Source organism: Vigna radiata, chromosome 11 (assembly GCF_000741045.1).
Source record: "Vigna radiata var. radiata cultivar VC1973A chromosome 11, Vradiata_ver6, whole genome shotgun sequence".
Taxonomy (NCBI): domain Eukaryota; kingdom Viridiplantae; phylum Streptophyta; class Magnoliopsida; order Fabales; family Fabaceae; genus Vigna; species Vigna radiata.
Window position 1 is genome coordinate 4,019,939 of NC_028361.1, and position 23,125 is coordinate 4,043,063.

General features: G+C 32.2%; 4 protein-coding genes across 5 annotated transcripts; 3 read left to right on the forward strand and 1 right to left on the reverse strand.

Moving 5' to 3' along the window:
* Positions 1–3,212: 3,212 nt before the first annotated feature.
* Positions 3,213–6,803, forward strand: LOC106778094 (ribonuclease III domain-containing protein RNC1, chloroplastic). Of its 2 annotated transcripts, XM_014666006.2 has the most exons (5): positions 3,213–4,226; positions 5,088–5,289; positions 5,465–5,665; positions 6,176–6,262; positions 6,430–6,803. In XM_014666006.2, exons 1-5 carry the CDS (start codon positions 3,448–3,450, stop codon positions 6,748–6,750), a joined length of 1,590 nt encoding a protein of 529 aa, XP_014521492.1. In that variant the 5' UTR covers positions 3,213–3,447; the 3' UTR covers positions 6,751–6,803. The 2 variants fall into 2 exon arrangements, with proteins under 2 accessions (XP_014521492.1, XP_014521493.1); XM_014666007.2 differs by lacking the exon at positions 3,213–4,226 and having other exon boundaries at positions 5,178–5,289; positions 5,475–5,665.
* Positions 6,804–8,652: 1,849 nt separating this feature from the next.
* Positions 8,653–13,934, forward strand: LOC106777936 (casein kinase II subunit alpha-2). The gene is made up of 10 exons (XM_014665765.2): positions 8,653–8,972; positions 9,515–9,644; positions 10,451–10,645; positions 10,916–11,073; positions 11,577–11,667; positions 11,809–11,874; positions 12,167–12,249; positions 12,447–12,510; positions 12,597–12,665; positions 13,648–13,934. The coding sequence occupies exons 1-10, from the start codon at positions 8,887–8,889 to the stop codon at positions 13,702–13,704; spliced, it is 999 nt and encodes a 332-aa protein (XP_014521251.1). The 5' UTR covers positions 8,653–8,886; the 3' UTR covers positions 13,705–13,934.
* A 1,331-nt stretch (positions 13,935–15,265) lies between these two features.
* On the reverse strand, positions 15,266–17,304 carry LOC106776443 (uncharacterized protein At2g23090). The gene is made up of 3 exons (XM_014663900.2): positions 17,093–17,304; positions 16,859–16,899; positions 15,266–15,689 (listed from the first exon to the last, which is right to left on the reverse strand). Exons 1-3 carry the CDS (start codon positions 17,166–17,168, stop codon positions 15,570–15,572), a joined length of 237 nt encoding a protein of 78 aa, XP_014519386.1. The 5' UTR covers positions 17,169–17,304; the 3' UTR covers positions 15,266–15,569.
* A 2,864-nt stretch (positions 17,305–20,168) lies between these two features.
* LOC106777276 (acyl-CoA-binding domain-containing protein 3) lies at positions 20,169–22,151 on the forward strand. The gene is made up of 3 exons (XM_014664845.2): positions 20,169–21,235; positions 21,368–21,473; positions 21,667–22,151. Exons 1-3 carry the CDS (start codon positions 20,508–20,510, stop codon positions 21,721–21,723), a joined length of 891 nt encoding a protein of 296 aa, XP_014520331.1. The 5' UTR covers positions 20,169–20,507; the 3' UTR covers positions 21,724–22,151.
* The last annotated feature ends 974 nt before the right edge of the window (positions 22,152–23,125 follow it).

Here is a 23,125-nt window from a genome sequence, read left to right on the forward strand (position 1 = left end):
TTTCATTTTGGCATTCAAAATCAGATTTCACATTTGGGATTCAAAAAACCCTAGAGAGAGAAGAAGCTCAGGCCGTGGAGAAGAGATTTTTCACTTTGACGGAGTTTCCATTGTCACTTTTAAACCTGCGTCGTTTACCGTTCACCGGAGGACATTCTGGCGCTATACTGCCAATTGGAACGTGCCCAGGCCACCAAAAACTTAGTCGTTCTGTAGTCGTGCCCTACTTTTTGCGAGTCCAAAGCTTATGTTCGGTGTATATGAATTTTTTTTCTACATTTTTTCTATTTAGTTAATTTTGGTGTTCTATGGTTGTTTTTCTCATGTATTTGGGTTGAATGAACTGTTATAGGATATGAGAATTTTGTTCATTATTTCATTCCAAAAAAACTCTTTTTGGGTGGTTTTATTTTTTGAATATTGATTAAGATTTTTTTCTTGGGTCGTTTGAGTTCTGTGATTTTGGGATAGTTTACTTGATTGTGCGGTCTATTGGTATAAAAGTTATTTTAGGATAGTATAATGTTTTAACTATTCATTTCCCGAACTGTGAAGCCAACTAGTGTTGATATATTTCTTTAAATTTTAAAAAAGTTTGTTGAACTTTTTGTTGATGTTTTAAAAAGTTATTTTAAAAACTTTTTAAAATTTAAAGAAATATATCAACACTAATTGACTTCACAATTCGGGAAATCAATTATTAAAACATTGAACTATCCTAAAATAACTTTTATACCAACACACCTACACAAGTGAACTATCTTAAAATCAAGGAACCCATATGGCAAACGATCCCAAAAAAAAATCTTACTCAATATTCAAAAAATAAAGTCACCCAAAAAAAGTCTATGTAATGAAACAATGAACAAAGTTCTCATATCCTACAATGGTTCATTCAACCAAAATACATGAGAAAAACAATCATAGAACACAAAAAATAACCAAATCGAAAACAATGTAGGAAAAAAATTCATACTCATCGAACAAAAGCTTTGGACTCGCGAAATGCAGGGCATGACGGCGGAACGACTGAGTTTTCAATGGCCTAGGCACGTTCCAATAGGTGGTACAATACCGGAATGTCAAAAATCTCTTCTCCATGGCCCAGACTCTTTCTCTCTCTAGAGTTTTTTGAATCCCAAACGTGAAATCTGATTTTGAATGTCAAAATGAAACCGTCACTTTCAACCTTTGTCTCAATTTATTTACACGTCATTTTATTTTCTCTTATCATTTGAGAGATGGACCAATAACTAGATGATACATGACGGTGTAAAAAATTTGTCACTTTTTGAGCGTCAAAGTATCATTATCCTTTATTGAATTGTCTGTTGTAAGGATTGCTATGTATTTATGTTTTCAAATTCCTACAAATCATTGTTATGCAAAATAGAAAACGGGTGATGATACGTTATATTGTGAATTTCAATATATTTTGGAGGCGTACTAAAGGGCCAGCAAAGGTGACTGAGAACACAACTCTAACATGTCAGGAACATGTTAAGTTGAAGAAACCATAACATACAAAGCAAAATATTTACTACTTAAGTTACCTACATACCTGCGACATATTTGATTAATTTTGTTGACAGTGTGCTTATGGCGATGATACTTCTGTTATTTGTGCTTGGCCCTTACCTTGAACCGTCTGAGGTGATGGAGATGATAATCCCAAATATTCAAGCATGTATGTAAAAGAAAACATAAAATGTGAAATATATTTATGTAGATCAGTGTAACACTGTAATGCTTCTATCGAAGTTCCTTTTTGTACCTTCGGACAATTAGCTACTTTGACTTCCAGACATTGAGAAGAGCCACTAAGAATTTCCACCCTCGAAATTTGCTTGGAAGTGGTGGATTTATTTATTTATTTATCTTAGAAAAATAAGTGCACACTGATCTATATGTCATGCTCAAAAACCTAATTCATCTATTTCCATTAGAAATTCATCTACAATAGAATACTTTATTTTTAAATGATGAAATGATGTTGACTGTTCTTCATTCAGCCTCCTGCAGATACTCTCTTTGAACATCCAAGGCTATTTAGAGCTTGTGTTCCCCAGGATTGATGCAACTGCAGTTATGAATAGTAAAACCATGATAGTCAAATGAAATATTGAAGTATGTATGAGATAGATATGTAGGGATTATCGTTTCTTGAACCAGAAATCGTAGTTGTCTTCTTTGTGAATGATGCTCAAGAAGGGTCCGATTAATTTTAGTTCCACTTGCAAACAATAGGTAGATTTATGTTGTAATGCCTATGCAGTTCTTATTATTAGTTTAGTAATGTTGTAGAAATATCTTTTTACTTTGGATTTTCAGCATATTGGTAGTATGAGATTTGGTATGATGTTTTTACTCACAAATCTCGTTAAACTATAAACTAAATATTGCTGGTTTAGTATAACCTAAAGCAGTTTTGATTTATATGTCCCCAATACTATGCTTTATAATCAAGTAATAGAAAAAACATCCAAAGACTTCGATTTTTCAAAACCAAATAAAAATCCTTAAACAACTTTTTACTGTCAGCAAATATGCCTTCTAAAATATTTAAAAGTTTTCACTATAGATTTAAAATATTTAAGTTTTTATAAGTGACCATCTAACATTATTTACATCAAATGAAAAAAAATATTAAAATTCACTTTTGTACTACGTGATTTAAAATTAATAATGTAATTCCTTCTTGCACCAAATAATAGTTTGGAATTTAAAATACAAAATATTAAAAACAGAAAAAAGTTTAGTTTGTGTGGATATTTGCGAGTTTAAGTTTAAGAAACAGCACTCAATGTATGGTAAATATGAGTTTAAATTAGGTTTAAATTTATTTTAATTGTAATGTAATCTCAGAAAAAAAAAATATCCTATCAATTTTTGTAAAGTACAGCTTCATATCATTATATATTAATAACAAAAATAACTCAGAAAAAAATGTTATGGTCTTATATTTATATTGATATTATTTATTATATATAAAATAGTTTTAGATCTTGCAGCACGTTTTTTATTTATATACTTTAGTTACATATAATGTAAACAGATCAAATTAAGGTGATATAATCTATTTGTAGGTAGGTCTGTCTTAAATTTACAAAATCACCTTATCAAAATTCAATCGATGCACACAAACTCTGATAATAAACGACGTGTCGTTTAGAAATTAAAAGGCCATGCCCATATACCATACGGCAGCGTTTGGCTATCTAAACAAAATTGAAATCTGAGATATCCAAGAAAGTATCCGGCTAAACGAAGGGTGTGGGACGCGACGCTGCTGCTTCACCTTATCCAACACTGTAAGACTCCAACCCAACCCCTAAACCCTCTCATCTATGGTGTCAAAGGTTGTACACAAACCCAGAAACTAACCACCTTAATGTTCGCAACCTTCCTTTTCCAAACAACATTTCCCACTACCGTCACTCTCCGATAATGGAACTTTCTTCTTCTTTTCTACTCTCCCCAAAACCATGCAATTACTCTTTCTCCTCCTCCCTCTCTCCGTTCCCGATTCACCTTTTCATCAGAAACTCCAAATCCCGAACCTCCCCTTTCCGAATTCTGGCGGTGGCCGTAGAGCCACAACAGGGCTCCCCCGAGAGCAGTCCCCAGCGACTTCTCAAGGAGCTCGCGGCACGAAAAAAAGCAACTTCCACAAAGAAGGGACCCCCAAGAAGGTTCATTCTAAGGCCTCCAATAGACGATAACAAATTAGCTGAAAGGTTTCTCAACAGCCCGCAACTCTCTCTCAAGTCGTTCCCTTTGTTGAGTTCGTGCTTGCCCTCGTCGCGGCTCAACAATGCGGATTGGTTGTGGATTGACGAGTACTTGCTCGAAGCGAAGCAGGCTCTGGGGTATACTCTCGAGCCCTCGGAAACGCTCGGGGACGATAACCCCGCGAAACAGTTCGACACGTTGCTGTACTTGGCGTTTCAGCACCCTTCATGTGAGAGAACGAAGGCGCGGCACGTTCGGTCGGGGCATTCGAGGTTGTCTTTTCTGGGACAGTACGTGCTTGAGTTGGCGCTGGCTGAGTTTTTCTTGCAAAGGTATCCAAGGGAGTCGCCGGGTCCAATGAGGGAGAGAGTGTTTGGGTTGATAGGGAAAAGAAACTTGGATCAGTGGATTAAAGCCGCTAGCTTGCAGAATTTGATATTTACGTATGATGACATGGATAAGATAAGGAAGAGGGAAAGGGACGGTCCTGTGAAGTAAGTTATAACTTGTAGTCTCTTGTGATATGGTTTTGACTCACTGGATAACTTGGTTCTCATTAAGTTCGGGTTTTCTTTCAAATTATGGTAGTGCAATGGTGCTAGTAATAGTAAATACGGAAGAGTTTAAATCTGCACGAATCTCCAATTTTTATCTGTTAAGATAGTTATTAGACACTGTGGCTTGTCTGATCAGTTAAGGTAGTTATCAGAAAAGACATCGAACTTAGTATAACATGATTTGTGATTGGATCGCAATGTAAAAACTATTTATGCTGTCACTACGTATATGTTTACTTACTATATGTCCAAATTTGGCAATGAGATAAAAATTAAAAATGACCGAATGGTTGGTCTATGAGCATTTTCATGTGGCTGGTCAAACTGAATTGCTTTATTATGCTAAAGTTTGAGATGCGTGTTTCTTCTCAGATTTTATGGTTATACTGTTATCTGCTTTTACTTGGTTAATACAGCTCTCTGTTTTCTTCTCATGATATTCTTGAGTGATGTGTAAAAATCCAATGTTTGGTATCGTATATGTACTTGGGATGCTGAAGAATGGAGAATTTGAATGTGAAAAATTGATGTTGTATTGGCTTCAAATAGAATGACTGACTCAAATCTGGAGTGATGTAAATCCTGGTACACTTAGGTGCCATCTGGAATTTAAAAAACAACTTTTAAAACAATAAAAGTTGGAAAGGAATCAAATAGATCCTCACCTTTCTGGATGATTTAATTTTTACTGTTTTTCATGTATGACAGAACCATTTTAATCAATGAAGTTGGTATCTGTCCAATTTGTTTCTGAAGTGGATTGTTTATTGCATTTTCACATTTGTTATTCTATGGCAGGTCAGTATTTTGGGCTTTGTTTGGGGCTATCTATCTTTGTTTTGGTATGCCAGAAGTGTATCGTGTTCTTTTTGAAGTCTTTGGAATGGACCCAGATGCTGAGGACTGCCAGCCCAGATTGCGGAGACAACTTGCAGATGTGGATTATGTATCTGCTGAGTTTGAAGGCAAGCTAAGCTGGCAAGACATCGTTGCATATAAGGCAAGCAGCTCATATCTTCTGCTAAGTATTTATTTATTTTTCTTAGAAAAGTTAGTACACACTGATCTATATGTCATGCTCAAAAACCTAATTCATCTATTTCCATTAGAAACTCATCTACAATAGAATACTTTGTTTTTAAATGATGAAATGATGTTGACTGTTCTTCATTCAGCCTCCTGCAGATGCTCTGTTTGAACATCCAAGGCTATTTAGAGCTTGTGTTCCTCCAGGGATGCATCGTTTTAGGGGCAATATATGGGATTATGATACCAGACCCCATGTTATGAAAATACTTGGATATCCATTAGAAGTAACAGACAGAATCCCAGAAATTACTGAAGCCAGGAATATAGAGCTTGGACTTGGCTTGCAGGTAGGTCTTCTGTTGTCTCATTCTATTTTTCCTTTTGTTGTATCAACATATAAAAGCACATATCTGGCTTGACTTTCAAGGGTAGGGCATTAGGGCTTGCATGTGTCTATGCACAAGTCTGACCTTGAATATTTAGTGATACTTTCTAGTTTTTTATATGGAAATTAGGAAGGTAAAGTTAGAAGAAGCTGAAATGTTTTGACTGGCTGCACTTCTGATAGTTGATTATTCTTGCTCTAGACCATTTTTTTACCTGCTTTATGCATTGCTTTACTTTACTGTATTCTCATCACTGCATTGTTCACTTCATAGCAACAATGTGTTTCCTTAGAACCCCCCAAACACTACGAACATTAATAGTGGAGATAGGAAACTGTCGATGTATTTGGTTATTCAGTCAATTTGGTTCTTAGACTCTGGTGTGCAAAATGCAAAGTTGGTGGTCAGAGATTTGAAAGTTCCCTGGCTTTTGTTATAAGTTCTGATGATGATTGTCTTATTTAATTGCAGCTTTGCTACATGCATCCATCGAAGTACAAGTTTGAGCATCCTCGATTTTGCTACGAGAGATTAGAATACATTGGCCAAAAGATACAGGTACTACTATTCTGTCTGCTATCCAGATGATGATTTGACCGAAGTTGTGCAAAAACTAGTTTAATTTATACCATATTCTATTACAATTTCTATTTACAATCTAACAATTACTGATCATTGATTGGATAATGTATAATTTTGAAATTATTATTTCTGGTTTTCTTAAGGATTTGGTGATGGCTGAAAGATTATTGACGAAGCATTTAGATGCTCCGGGGTTGTGGCTGCAACAGAGACACCGTGGCCTTCTTATGAATAAGTATTGTGGAAGATATTTGAGAGCCAAACTTCTCCACCGGTATATTATATATGATGAAAAGATTCAAGACACTTATGAGAATAACCGGAGAAAAAGAAACCCAGCCACAACTGCTGTTCAACAAGCTCTTCATGGGCTTTCATATCTTGTTTATGGGAAACGTGACGTGAGACGTCTCATGTTTGAGTTTTTTGACTTTGAGCAGATTCAGCCTAAAGAAGTAGCCTAAATATGGAGACAATGTTGACAACAATTAAAAAACTCTTACCTTTTTCTTTTCTATCCCCGTTCTTCAAGTTTGTTTTTTTTTTTTTTTTTTTCATTTTATGATTTTATCCACCAGGTTGTTAGTCAATAGCAGATGCAGATTCTTTTTGGGGAAGATGAGCTTGTATATATAATCGCTGTATTTAGTTTTTGGGATCCTGCACATTCTTGACAAATGAGGATAAATGCAAGATGTTCCAACACTATAAATATCTAAGGAAAAAAGTTGTTCTAGTTTAGTTTTAAATGATGAAACTTAGAACTATGCATACTAACTAAAAAGTGTTATGACAGGGAGAACTGCATGTCTTCTATTTAAATTTGAAAAATCTTATCTTCAAATAAATAGGGAATGTTACACCCAATAATGTCTATATCTCTTTCATTAAAATTGTGATATGTATCTTCATGTTTTTTGGAATTATAAGTGTAAGCTGTTTATCATCAGTCCCAGATCTTTATCAGATTCAACTATCACACTAGGGTAGCACTCGCTCTAGAGGGCCCTATACCTATTATCTGGATAGAGCCCATTCATAATCGGAATTTGCAAACTGAGCTACTTAAAGGAAGAATTTTTTAAAAGTGGGGCTATTTGAATGAAGCTGATTAAAGGGGGCAGTGAGAAAGAACTGAAAAGTATGATTATTTATGTATGATTTTTGATGATTTGATATTGGTAAGCAGAGTCTTTGGTTACATAATTAAAATATGTTTAGTTTACTATAAACATTTTTAAAATATCTATATAGGTTTATTAGAAATGAAAAAAATAACACGAGATTTTCACCACAGATCTTTATTACTTATTATATTAAATAACTTAATAAAAGTAACAAGTTATTGTAGTAAAAAGCCTTTTTGAAGAAAAAAAAAGTCAGAATATAGCATTTTGCGCAAGAGCTATTTTATAGGAAATGTAACTAAAAAACACACACACACACACACATATATATATATATATATATATATATATATATATATATATATATATATATATATATTTTAAAAAAATGAGTAAAGGAAATATTCTGAACTTCAGATTACCTGAAAATTTAAAACTTTTCTTGTACTAAAGTTATGAAAAAATATACATAGTGAACATAAATATAAACATATATTAATTATTTTTATTTCATTCAATAATGTAATTCCAAAAATATATGCAAATTCACTGAGATGTTATACCAGATAATATTTTGTTATTCTTAATAGGTTTAAACCCTTTTTGGTCCCTAAGTTAAGTTTTGATGTTCAGTTTAATCACGGATTTTAAAAATGTCAACCTTTAGTCCCTATAATATGAAAAATTATCAAAACAGTCTTATTCGTTAACAAATCATAAGTTTTTCATCAAGTGATTTGTTGTTCATAACACCTCCCGTTAATAAATCACAAAATATTGGATACCTAGGTATGAAAACTTGTGATTTATTGTTCATTAAGTGTTGTCATGAGGATTGATTTAATACATTTTTCATATTATAGGGACTAAATGTGACATTTTTAAAAATGGAAACTAAACTGAACATCAGAACTTCAAAAAAGGGTTTAAACCTTCTTAATATTAAATAAATTCCATTGAAGTTGAACACGGGTATAGTTAGAGGGCCAGTTGACAAAAAACCGCAAGCATAAGCACGTTGAAGGATTTTGAAAAAAAATTCATCCTAAAAAGAGTAAAGAATCTTTGAGAGTGATTCTAATTGGGTTGCTAACAGATATTTTTTGGGACAAGTCAGTAATTGCCACGTGGATAGATTCTTATGCAGACCCACAAAGCAAGAATCCTTGGTTGGGGATATATTTTAAAAAGAGCATAGGACCAAACGCAGCTTTATTACCTTCGCTGCGAAGCGTTGATAGACAGACAGAGGATGAGATGGGCCCATGAGATGAGAGATATGCTCACGAATAATCAATCACGCTATTAAAACTACTGCTCCGCTACTTGCTGCCTAGGCTAAGCTACTGCGCACCCCTGTCTTCAATCTCTTACCCTGCGCATCTTCCAATCCTTTAAAACTAACACCATCGCCACTCTCGCACCAAAACCTTTCGCCAAAAACTCGGGATCTCAGATTCCACGCGCCAAACCATGTCCAAGGCGCGCGTCTACGCCGATGTCAATGCTCTTCGTCCCAAAGAGTATTGGGACTATGAGTCCCTCACCCTTCAGTGGGGGTAATGTTCCGAACCCTAATTTTTATGTTAATGCTTCTGATCTCAGAGGGAACATTCCACTATCAAGGGAATTTTATCGTATGATTGTAGACTGTGTAGGTGGTTTCTCAGCTGTTTTTTTTTTTTTTGTTTCATTGTTCCTCATACCAATGGCTTCGGCAATTGTGTCTGGTATTTTGTATTAACTGACTGATGGATGCGGAATTGAGCCGTTTGTGTTGCACTGATATGATTTTGATTGGATCTGATGCTCTTGCTTAGCTTTTGTATGGTAGGACCAGACACTTGAGCTGGTCCAGAATCACCTTGTACTTAAGAGTTGATTGATCAAGTTTGTTCTCTGTATCCAATATATCGTACATTTTTTTCTTTTTTTAATTTAACCGAGCGAGTGTTCCTTGCTTCCTTTTTAGTTTATTTCCCATTTAAATGGAATCGGTGATATTGGAACCCTTTGATGATTTCTTGCCCATCCTGGACCAATTTCTTTAATTTTTAGTTTCAAAAATATTTTTATTTATGTGCCATATTTTTTATTTCAGTGATCAAGATGATTATGAAGTTGTGCGAAAAGTGGGCAGAGGGAAATATAGTGAGGTTTTTGAAGGCATAAATGTTAATAGCAATGAGCGCTGTATAATCAAGATTCTGAAACCTGTCAAGAAAAAAAAGGTACTCCTTTATTAGTTTGTCATGCTTTTCTCCTTACTTGGGTACCTGCATACTATGAATTAAGCCAGCCAGTGGTGCTTTATGTGAACTATTCTCCTAATCTGCTGCATAGTGCACCTGTTTTTACTCTAAAAAAATTCACGCACACTCAAGCATTTTTATGAGGTCAGTGTTGTATTATAACCTTAAAATTCATGAGATGTTAAACATGACATAATATGATTAGTTTTTAACATAGTGACTATAATTGTAGAAACACTTCTATGCGCTATCAACAAATAAATAGAAGGCATAATGACATTATATGCAACATTGATATGATAATGGTTAGTTATATTGCAAGTCAGTGGACCCTCCGTATAGGGTTATAGGTGAATATTTGAGCTAAGCTTGATGAATTTTCTTGAAAACGGCTAGTGCCATTGTCAAATATCCAGAGGAGGGATTAAGGCAGGTCTCAAGTTATTCTATGGACAGTCACACACCCGACAATTGATTCCTCCTATATATATGAATGACGTGTCTGCTGCACCTGCAATGCGGTTTTGCAAATTCCATTTTTGTGAATCAGTAGGATTACGTTGTCCAAATCAGTAGTCCTTCTTATGATGCGTTGGAATTAATAATATATTTGTAAGCTCTTTTTCTTTGGATTGACAAATGTCAGTTGTTAATATTATTAGATTTTGTTAATATAATAGTAATTCATATTTTCTTAACTTTATTGTGTTTGATAATATGCCATTTCAAATTCTTTTGATTTTTTTTTTCTTACTTTGTGAGTTTTTCAACACCATTTTTCACAGATTAAAAGAGAGATAAAAATACTTCAGAATATTTGTGGAGGACCAAATATTGTCAAGCTTCTTGATATTGTCAGAGATCAGCATTCCAAAACTCCTAGTTTGATATTTGAGTATGTCAACAGCACGGATTTTAAAGTTCTGTACCCAACCTTGACTGATTATGACATACGCTATTACATATATGAGCTCCTTAAGGTGAGACATGTTCCTTCAATCTCCTGTATTATCATTGGTAGTTGATACTGCCATTCTTTATGTCCTCTCCATAAACAACATATTGTTTTTCCTTAAACAGTGTTTGAGTATCATATCATAAAGAAGGCTCCGTACATGAATACAATATGTTGATGTGTATAAGCCCTATAATAATTTTTTACGTACCCAATTTATTATTTTTAAATAATTGAGCAAATGTGTATTGAGAACCTTTTCTTGTTTTCTGAATGCTTTAGTGTTGAATTGCAGGCCCTTGATTACTGCCACTCTCAAGGCGTTATGCACAGGGATGTCAAGCCTCATAATGTTATGATTGATCATGAGTTACGAAAACTTCGTTTGATTGATTGGGGTCTTGCTGAATTTTATCATCCTGGAAAGGACTATAACGTTCGTGTAGCTTCAAGGTACTATCCTCTGAGCAATAAACCACAGTTTCAAAGAACAGATGCGACATAGGAATGAATAAAATGGAGTGTATTGGTATTTGACAAAAATTGAAACCAATATGGCCTGAGACAACATTTCTTTTTCAGAATGGACAAATTTATTGCTTTATGGTCTTTTTTTGCTTGGCTTTAATTCTGAAGTTTTCGGGTGTACATATTCTACCATGTTTTCTAAGTTAAATCTGCAAAGGGTTTAATGTTAGTCTACTGGTATTCTAGTTTACTCCTATAAGTACATTTCCAATGCTCTTCATATAAACACATCACGGCTCCCTTTATTCTTTTCACTTATAAGTTATTTTTGTATAATCAAACATTGTTATCATTAAAACTTGACAAGAAAAATGATTATCTAAATTTTCCTAGGCTTATATTTTATGAGTGCAGTGCAAGTATAACATGTGATTTCTTTTTAAGTGTCATTGACCAAACTTGTCATGTGTTATGTTTTTGCTTCTTAGATACTTCAAGGGTCCTGAACTTCTAGTTGATCTGCAAGAATATGACTACTCATTAGACATGTGGAGCCTTGGCTGTATGTTTGCTGGAATGGTAAGTATTATTTTTAACTACAAATAACTTGTCATATATGGGATACTCCTGACATCATTTATGCAGATAGTCTAAATTTGAACATACAAGATTAAAATTTTGTAATTCTAGTAATGATTTTTTTCGTTGTACTTTGTGCAGATATTTCGCAAAGAACCTTTCTTTTATGGCCATGACAACCAGGATCAGCTTGTAAAAATAGCTAAGGTTACATTTCTCGTGCTTTACAATTATTTATAAACTTTTGGTTACCTTGATGTCGTTGTTGTACACAGCAATTTCATTTTCCGTTCCAAGCTATGATATATTGTCCTCCATTTAATGTGGTTCACAAAGTATAAAATGATTGACCATTGTTTAGCATTATTAAAATATTAATATTAATTTTTAACTAAGTTTCCCGATTCTAACAAGCCATTGTGGATATATTTTTCTTTCTGTATTCAAGTTATCGTTATTATTTTTATTGTTACTGTTATTAATTATTAGTGATATGTAGGTGCTTGGGACTGATGAACTGAATGCGTATCTTAATAAGTATCATCTGGAACTTGATCCTCAACTTGATGCGCTTGTTGGAAGGTATCCCCAACTACATTTATTATTAACTGTTTATCATAAATAATTTCCACGGGACTTTGGCATTTTATCATTTTCCTCTTCAAGCTTTCCTTGGAAGCGTGCTGATTTTATTTTGACTTTATTTTCTCTAGGTAGATAAATGAAGCGGTATTACTGACTTGACACATTTTATCATGTAATGCAATTTTGTATTGCAGGCACAGTCGAAAGCCCTGGTCTAAATTTATCAATGCAGATAATCAGCATCTTGTGTCTCCTGAGGTGCGTCTTCAATTTTCCTATTTGACATTGTTAACCTTCTGATTTAGTATGTACTGCATTTTAATAAATTCTTGTATGGCATGTAGGCAATTGATTTTCTTGATAAGCTTCTTCGATATGATCACCAGGACAGGCTAACAGCTAAGGAAGCGATGGTAATGATAAACAGCTCCTTAGTTTATAATTTTTTTTTTTCAATTTGCAGTAGCATGTTCTTTCGTTGCATTAACTTTAAAATCATTCATTTGCTTTAACAAATATTTATATTTTTTGGAAATTTTTACAAGTTTTGTCATTTAAGTTCAATCTACGTTTTAGTTAGTCCTCTTTTGTTTTATTCAATTTCATCCTGTTTTTTTCCTTGCCAAAGTTTTTCTCCAAGTTTACGATTTGATGAGGCCATGCAAGTTATTTTTCACTGTCAACATTTTGGACAAAGATTTCATCATTTGTACTTAAATGTCAAATCGACATCCAAAGCTGTCAAATAAACACCAGAAACCTTTAAACTGTCCCCGTCGCTTCTTTGTTCACCATATAGACATCCAACCGCTACTGTGAAATTAATCATAATTGACCAAATATTTTACCAGTATCTCTCTCTATCGCATTCACCGTTATCATGAACCATATCCAAGCACCAAAACATCCTCTGAAAAGTTGGAAGACAAAGTGAGGTTCAAGCAAAACGTTGGCACGAAAACAAGTAGTGACAAAAAATAACTCAATACTGAATTGATTAAAAGATTCAGATCAAATTGAAAAACCCTCATTAAAGTAAGAGGACAAAAATTATGATTCCATTGTTTTTGGCATATTTCTGCTGAGAAAATATACTGACACAATTTTACACTCATTTCACGTATGTAGGTGTCATTCTACCATTGCCCATTTCTTATTAATGACACCCATTATTTCTTAATATTTCACCAACTTCTACCAATTTTCTCTTATCTCTGTCTGTCACACATCATAAACCTTGTACAAAAGTTCTTCTCTTTCTTTCTCCAGGTGTCATTTGAGTGTTATTTATTATTTTTAATGTCAATCTATCATTTTTCCTTATTAATTAGTTTATTTAATTTTAAGCTGCTTGCACTAACTTTTTTTCTGTCATTTTGTTGTTTGTCCCTGCAGGCACATCCATATTTCTCTCAGGTAAGGGCAGCAGAAAGTAGCAGAATGAGGACATAGTAACTATAGATCACTTATGGATCCATAAACTTGAGTTAATATATTTGGAATTGTTTTATGATATCCGAACGCCCATCTTCGTTACCTTCTTTTTATCACAGTAGTTTTCCCGTGGAGTGTATCCATAATATGTTCACATGAGGAATAATGTTATTGACAGTTGTTGAAAGTGAAAGGATCTTGAAAGTTATACAATGTTAAATAATCTTGGGTTGTTAGATTTGAAAAAACGTCTGCTTTTATTTTAATTATCTAAGCGTGTAATGTCATTAATTTTACTTTATTCTTTATTTTTTTTATATAAGGTGAAATAAATAATAAAAATATTTCTCAAGTCACTTTATTCTGGTAAGACTGTTGTTAGACTATGATAATATAAGATTGTTAACATTGAATAAAGGTGTGTATTTGGTTAAGAGTTCGATACGAGTTTTTAATTCATTAAACGATATCACAAGTTATGCATAAGTTCATATTGGACCATTTTGTTTTTATTTTTTATTTTTTGAGAGAAAATATCATTACAGCAAACTAATTTATATTATCACTTAATCATAAAGTTTAGTATATATATACTGTTAATTATGTAAAATATATATACTGTTAATTAGTCGAAACTACCATATATAAAAATCTATACATAATTATTTTGGCAATTATAGTGGTTTTTAATTAATTGTATAAAACATTACGCATATAATAGCTGTTAAATTCCCTTTTAAGAAAATGGTTGCTGTGAAAATTGATCTGTAGCTTCTGTTTTAAGTGACCAATTAAAACCGTTATATAGAATTCAGATCCACGATTTTTTTTTTTCAAATAACTTTTACAGGTCTTCTAATATAAGTTCTGTTGAAGTAAATGATTATAGATATTAGAATGTACTCGAGAGTACAAAACATAATCGTGGCCTGTATTTCCCTCCCGGCTGTAATGTTTAAAATTCTAGTGGTTAAATTAAAATATGTAAATGGAGGATAATTTTTACCTTAAATATTAATTTACAAATTTGTGTTATGGTTGAATTCAAATTCTAACTAGACTACTAATACAACAGTTAGGCAGTTAATTTATTTATCAGTTTTACTATATTATAATTTAATTCATCCTTTTTTCTTTATTGTACTTAAGATAACACAAGCAGCAAAATGTTGTTTCATGTGAACGTCAATGGAATGACTGCATAATTGAACCAAACACGCTATAAAGCTTCAGCTTGACACTCCTCCTATATAAGATTCCCACACTTTCAATCTTTGATTTTGAGTTAAGCTTGCAGAATATTAAGAAAAAGGCCAATTACAAGTCGAAAATTATTTGCACTGTTAGCTTGTAGAAATAAAGATAGATTAGATCTACTTGGCAGATAGGAAAAGACCAAGATATTATTGAGCTCAGGACAGACAACGATCCTCTAGAAATATAAAAACTGTAGTCCATATATTAAAATTATTATATACTAAAGGATGGGATAAGATTTCATCCAGTTGCGAAAAATAGTGAGGATCTATTTGGCCAAGAGATTCCATTTTGTTGTTCAAGACTCCGTATGCCAAAATGATTGATAGTCAAGTAGTTCTCTGATAATATTAGAACTTAAGTTTATGTAACAATTTAATATTAACACGAACGATCATTAAGAAGTTACAGATAGACAGAAAGTGAAAGCATCACAGTTTGTTGCCCTGTCATAAAGAGAAATTATAATAAAAACACCCTGCTCTCCCTATCTCTCATAATTCTCAAGGCACAAACACATAAAAGACATTTAATATAAAGAGAAAATGGAGGAAGATCTCGGTGAATAGGTTTAAGGAAGAGGCCATGATGATATAAGTTTTCTCCACTTCCAGTCTCCAATAAGTTCACTTTTTCAAATGAGGAAAACAGGCATAAACATCAGATTTAGGGTGTTTGGCTTCGGCGTGCTCCCTACACTTCACTTCCGAAGTGGTGCACATAAATGTTTGCATGCACACCTTGCACTGCATTATTCAATCAATATACATTATTGATGATCAGTAAAGAGTTCCGCTTTTGCAGCTATCACTAAAATTATGAGTATACTTCAATAGTATTACTAGATAATATAACAGAACACATCGCATGCATTTATAAAATGTGCATTATGACATACCAAATTTTTAAAATAAGTCAGCATGACAACTGACTAGATAATTTAGGGCAAGGTAATACTGATGACATCCCCCCCTGCCCAAAATAGCCCATTTCATACACATAAAATATGGCTCTTTACAAAAATTCCAATATAATGTTTCCTATAATTGTCTTTTCTTTGTTGCAATTTCAGTTTTGTTCCAATTATTTCAAATATACTCTGATAAAAGTAGTAATGCAAGTATACTATATTTTCCATGATCAGGGAACATAAATTCAGAAGATACCCGGGAACAAAGAATGAACGGCAAACAATAAGTAGAGAACTTTTCCAACCATAACAGAAATATGACGATATAAGCAAATTTATACTGCAATCTCCATCTGAAATAATTGAATAATCCATCAATTTAGTCCCTCATACAATACTCTATCTCCTTCGCATCTATATTAATAAAACTGTAAGTAATTCTTCAAGAACTTTTAGGTATTACTAGGCCTCGTATGGAACCTGAATTCCATTTTCAATATACCATCTTTTCCAAGAACAGGGAACGTAAATGCAGAAGATATCCCAGAACAAAGGGTGAATGGCAAACACCAAATAAAAAACTCTTTCGGCCGTAACAGAAATGCTGCTATTATTAGCAAATATATACAGAAATCCCCATCCAAAATAATGGAATAAACCATCACTTTGGTCCCCAAAATATTACTCTATCTCCTACGTTAGTCCCTACAGTAGTAAAACTCTATAAGTAACTCTCCGCATTGTATATAAATCGGTTAAGTATTTAAGTTGATATATTTCACTATTTGGCATAATTTTTAATAATTGATATTATACTTTACACATATAGTTGACTTTAGAGATCAATAAGGGAAAGAGGGCAATATTGCAAGGATGAAATTGATGGTATATTCACAATATTAACATCGAATTTCATTATTCTATACAACAAACCGTGCGAGAAATCAACTTATGCAGAGAAAAGACGAAAGGAATTGTTCGTGGAGATTAAAAACACGATACTACCTGAATGTTCATTGCTTTCTTGTTGGAATCCAGCTGGCTTCCTGCACAATTAAAAGAAAGTCAAGAACGAAGCCAGATCTAAAACGTATCGTCTCGATTTTCATAATTCATTTTCAAAAAAACGAATTTTTACAGATCATAGTATTGACTGGAATATGGATGATCCCTATTGAATTGAAGAGAGGACGAATGAGAAAATATGATTAGGTTGGAAAAAGGGGCAAGAAAAATTACCCTTTCCGGCGGCCTTCTGCTTCTCGAGATTCTTTTCACGAGCCATCTTCGACTTCTGCCCATTGCCTCCTCCCATGTCTGATACCGCAGGAAGGATGAAACCCTAAAGAACCTAATTTTTCTCTCAAGTTACAGAAGGAGGAACTCAAGGTTTACGCCAAAGGGGATATAAATGATCAAGGACCCGGATTCGACCCAACTTATTTTGTCCCACCAAACACGCTTATGCTTCTTTTTCTTTTTCTTTTTTTCTTAATGGGTACATATACATGTCTATTTCTTTGTATATTCTAATTTTAAATTTCATAAAGAATAATAATACACATAGAAGTCCATCTTATTTATTTAACATGTTAACTATGGAATAAAAAAATATTGTTTGTATGGCGATTCAATCAAAATCATAATTTCACCTCTGCATAAAATCAAAATCATAAAATTTAATTTATATTTTATTAAGTTTAATTTAGTTAAAATTAAAATTTAACATATAATTTTTTAGGTTAAATTTAATTTAATTTAATTTTAATTTATATTATATTTTTTATTTTTCATAATTTTATTTGTATTATTTTAAATTTTGTAACATATTTTTTTTAATATTCATGAATATCATTATATCTGTCAAAATTTAAAATCCGTGAATATATTTAAAATGAATATTCAACTGTACTAAAACAGTTAAGCTAGCAATAAGATTTTTTATGTGAATCAGATAATAATATAAATAATATAAATATTAAAATATTCTGTAATTGTATAATTTTTATTTTGTTTTTAGTTAATATAAATATTTTATATTATATTTTAGTCTTTGATGAATCATGAAGTCATCATTTTTAATAATTTTGTAAAGGAGATCAAACAAAGAAAACTAAACTAATATTTTTAAATTGTCAATAAAAAATCTTAAGAAAAAATTTTGGGAAAAAAAATCATATTTGAATTTTCTTTTACCGGTTAAATCTGTCTTTTCATAGGAAGAAACAGCATGCTGAAACGAGTGTCGGTTTGTTTCCAAATGCTTACAAAAAGTGAAAAATTGAGGAAAAGAAATTTCATATAAAAATTTAGAAAAAAAAATAAAATAAAGTGTCAAAACTCTGCAGTTGTGTTGCAAAGATTATTTGAAAAAAAAAATACACAATCTATTATAGGTGATAATAATAATAATAATAATAATAATAGTTAAACAACAACAATGTTAATAGATATGTAACAATAAAAAATTATTAACAATAAAATTTTATTGCTCTTTGTTTTTTTCTAATAATCTTCATTTAATTCTAAAGATCTCACTTTCTATTTTATTTTTCTTTTCATTTCTCATCTTATGACAAAAAAAAAATACTATCAAATACAAATTTTAAGAAAAAATAACTATGGATAATGTAAAAATAGTTTTACATTCTATTAACTAAATAAAATATACAGTTATAAAATAGAAGATTAGTAATTAGAAAATATCTGTCTTTTAGATAAAGAAAAGCTTGCAAGAAATTTCATAAGAGTGTTACATTTTCTGTTTTCCATTATTACGATAAATTGAAGAACTGAAGTTCTTTTAACATTGTTGTTCTTAATGTCTTCTATCAAACAAATTCAAGATTTAGTTTATAACTACAAGCTAACTTTAGTGTCCTTAATATTTTTCCGTTAGAATATAGTGTTTCAAAACAATATTTTATTGTTCAACTTAGGTAAAATCTAGGTTAAATCAAGGTATGTTTGATTAAATCAAGTTAGACTCATTAAGTAGAGACACTAAATTAGGATAATATTAAATAAAATTAGATATATCTCACACAAGCTTAGGTTAGATTAAATCGACCTATAAATTCAAACTATACAGACTAATATATAAAATTGAAAATGTGAAGAATTTTAAATTTTTTGATAATATCTTATGGTTATCGCTCGGTATCTTTATACAGCTATCGTCCGGTATATATACTTTATGGTTACCGCTCGGTATCTTTATAAAGCTACCGTCCGGTACACGTCCGGTACACCTTTTTATAACCACTCGGTTGGGCTACATGACCCACCTTTGTGGTTATCCTTTCCTTTATATATCTCACTCCCTTTCTGTACTTTTTGCTATCGATCAATCAATCTATAATACCTTCTTTTTCTCTGGCTTATCTTGCCTCTCTCTTCTCTTTCTTTATACTTTTCTCTTTACTGAGCTATGAATCTATGATTTATACTTTGTGAAAATTAAATCTTTGAACGTTGTTCAATTACTTCCAGTAAAATTTTACAATTTCAATTTTTTTTTTTCAAATTTTATTAGTCAAACAACATATTTTGTCATCTTACATTTCAGATTATTCTAAAAAATAACTATCCTCTTAAAAAGTCTTAAATAATATTAAAACATCAGACTAATAAAATAATATATATATATATATATATATATATATATATATATATATATATATATATTAATTTCAAAAAATTACATTTTTATATATTTTTAAGATGTCACTCGTCACGATTATATCGAATATAGTTACTTTTATGAAAAAAATACAATCGTTCTTTAAATGAAGAATAAAATCAATATATTTAAATTCTATACAAATTGTAAAAAATAAACAAGAAAAAAAAATTAAAATTAGTCAAATCAACCTGAATAATTTAGTTCACCATCAGTTGTTGACCGAAAAATAAACCCGAAAATTTTGAACACGGTTTTACTAACTACAAATTAATGAATCAGATAAAAATTTAAAATAGAAAAGCATAAAAATAAACAATATTTTCAAATTAATACTTTACTTATATAATATTGAAATATTCAAATAACGAATTAACATCAAAGGATTTAATTTCTTATATTCATATTTTATTTTTTATATATAACGGGTTAATCTATCTATAATTAACTCGATCCCACTTAAAATTAAATAAATTGGATTGGTTTTTCCCTACAGTAAACATATTCCTTCAACTTTTTTTAATCTAATAAAGGTAAATCAATTATGTATAATTTACGATGGAATGATAATACAGAAAAACTTAAGAACAGATTTGGATTAAATTCAAAAACAGAAGAAATTATTCAACTCAAACTGGAGACTGTTACATTGAAATAGAATCCCTTCAGCCAGGGATTCAGTTTTTCCTTTGAAACAATCTACCCACATACCACATTTTCCCTCAAAGCTCCTCACCAGTGGATATTCGAAGTGGTGGAAGTGTCATTTTCCAACACCGACATGTATTTTGATCGAGTAGAAACATGTTCATCTTCTATGCATTTAGTATCATATGCAGAGTAAAATATACCTTGCTCTTCTATGCTAAATCCACTTTCTTCGTATTGGTAACGTTATCATCAGAAAATAGTATCAGACTTGGCCCTTTCACACTAAGACAAACTCATAAATTTTCTTTCCATTAGCAAGCCATGGAATTTCTTATGTGGGAGATTGCCTTTGCCATAGTTCTTTCTCTTCTGCTTCCATCGGTTTTCCTCAAACTTCTCTCCGTTACCCCAAACTTCGAAGCTCATGAGAAAGTGGGTGTTATTGGGTGTGGTCATGATCGTGGAGTTAAATCTGATTCTAAGATCTGGGAAACGGATGAAGTTGTTCAAATTGTGGGGAAAGTTGATGAATTCGGAGACAAGTCCATACTGGGAAAAATAAGAGTCCCAGAAATTGTGGATGTGAATCGTGGATCGCCCAAGATACGCAATTCAAAGACGATTGATGAGGAGAGTAGTGTTTACAATGAAATTGAACTTGTGAATTTGGCTGACGATCATGTTGTGGATGAGAGCAATAAAGGGGTTGTGAATATGAACGAAATTGAGGTGGAACTGGTGGAGTGTGATTCTTCTAGAGTGCTCAACGCTGAAGAGGTTGAGATCTCGCAGTTCGAAAAAAATTATAATGAGATTGATGAAAACAAGGACTTGTTGGAGGATGAGGATGATTGGGAGGAAATAGAAAGAACTGAGTTGGAGAAGCGTTTTGGTGCGGCTGTTGTATTTGTCGGATCCAGGAGCAACGATAATAGTCTCGGTAATGAAGTGAAGATGAAGCTTCATGGTTATTACCGAATTGCTACACAGGGTCATTGCCACGAATCCCAGCCATTGACACTGAAGTTCTCTTCTGCTCGAGCAAAATGGTAGTTCTCTAATATATATGTTTATTTTTAAAAAATCATAATCTTTTCCCTCTAGCTCTGATTTTGAGTTGCTTACAGTTACGGGTACTCCATTAGTTTCTTTGTTACGTTTAACCGAGTTATTTCTGCAAGGATTGCATGGCGACAACTTGAGATTATGAGTCCAGAGCAGGCAATGGAGCATTATATCAGCCTTTTATCAGAAAGCATTCCCTATTGGATTGCAGAATATCCTTCTGTAAGTGTATTCTATTTGGTTTCTTTTTGTTCAGTTGGACTTAACGTGATGAACCAGAGTACTTCCATTTAACCCGTCAAATTGTGGTGGAAGAATGATATATTTATTTTTTAGATCTATCACAAATCACGAGACGAAATTCTGTGCTGCGGAGCCTACCGTGGTTGAACTTTTGTATTTCCTTTTGTAACAGGATAATGCTGAGCCGGCTTTGGAAGAGATCCATGCATCTGCAAAACTACCCTCATGAATTATGATTTGAAGGCATAGATACCACGAGAAATATATAAATAAGCGTGGATTCCATTTTGAATTCCGACGCATAGCAATTGAAAATATTTCCGAATGCAGAATTGATTGGTTTTCAAGAATGTCCCAAGCCATTGGATACTGATCGCATGATAATGGAGTTGGGATCCGAAGGTTTACCATATTTTGCCGTGCCATTCTTTTGTTACCTGCACATTGAACTTCATTCGCGTAGGTAAGATTTTTGTGCCTTGTGCGCTGCTGCGTAAGGAAGATTGTTTATAGAAGGAAATTATTTGGCAGAATATTTAGCTATAAGTAAACGTCAAGCACATAACCGTGACTATAATTTGGATGAAATTACTTGAGCCTTCACAACACTGTTTTTTTTTTTTCCGTCACGGAATCAGAAATTAATCTTTTTAGCCACACTTGCTGTCAACACTTGCGAGTTTTGCCAACGATTTCCGAAGACATAAATGGTCTCACAATGTATAAGTCAGGGTGTCTAATCACTTCACCTACCTGTTGATTGCGTGTCACTGGAAACAAGGTTAGATCGTACGTCATGTTCATTCATCAGTCTCTTTCCACAATTTCATATACATGAAAAAGAAAAAACAAAACTTACTGGTTGATGTGCATTTTCTCTTGCAACTGAAAACTACAGATATCGCATTACTGATCGTATAATTTCCTCAACGGGTTCATTTGTTGTTTGAACAGAAATTAGGAATTCAAAGTTTCGTAAATCAATAAATATAGTTATGTTAAGTTTTAAAAGGAAAATGTTAACTAACTTTTTAAAGCAATGCTTTAAGAAATAAGAATAAATTCAATATTAGAAATTGAATAGTTTTTTAATAGATTTGTAAGAAATAGTTGAATTTTCAAATAAGTAAACATTCTCATTGTTTAATTAAAAAAAAAAATACACTGATGACATTCTTTTTTATATTATCATGTACCATAAGTTTGATAGTTTAATAAGTTTGCTAGTTTTATAATAATTATTTAAAAAATCATTTTGAAATGTTTCTAATAACTATACTTTTTCTCATAATTATGCGGTAAACTCGTTACAATAATGAAACTGAAAGAGAAAATCATTTAGTTCATAAAACTTTTGAAATTAATCAGAAATTTAGAAAATTATGCATAGAAAGTCTTACCTGAAGACTTACTTAAATGATTAAAATTACAAATATTCGAAAGTTAAATGTCCAATTATGTAGGTTTAGGAAAGTTAAATTCTCTATTACTTAGGTCCAGTCTTTAGAGAATATATATAAGGTAGTAAAAGAGGCTAGTTCGGCTTCGGCCAGCTTCTGTTTTGTAAAAAAGAGTTCCCACAAAAAAAACTATAAATTGTAATTCGTCCGTTACTTTTTCTTTAATTTTAT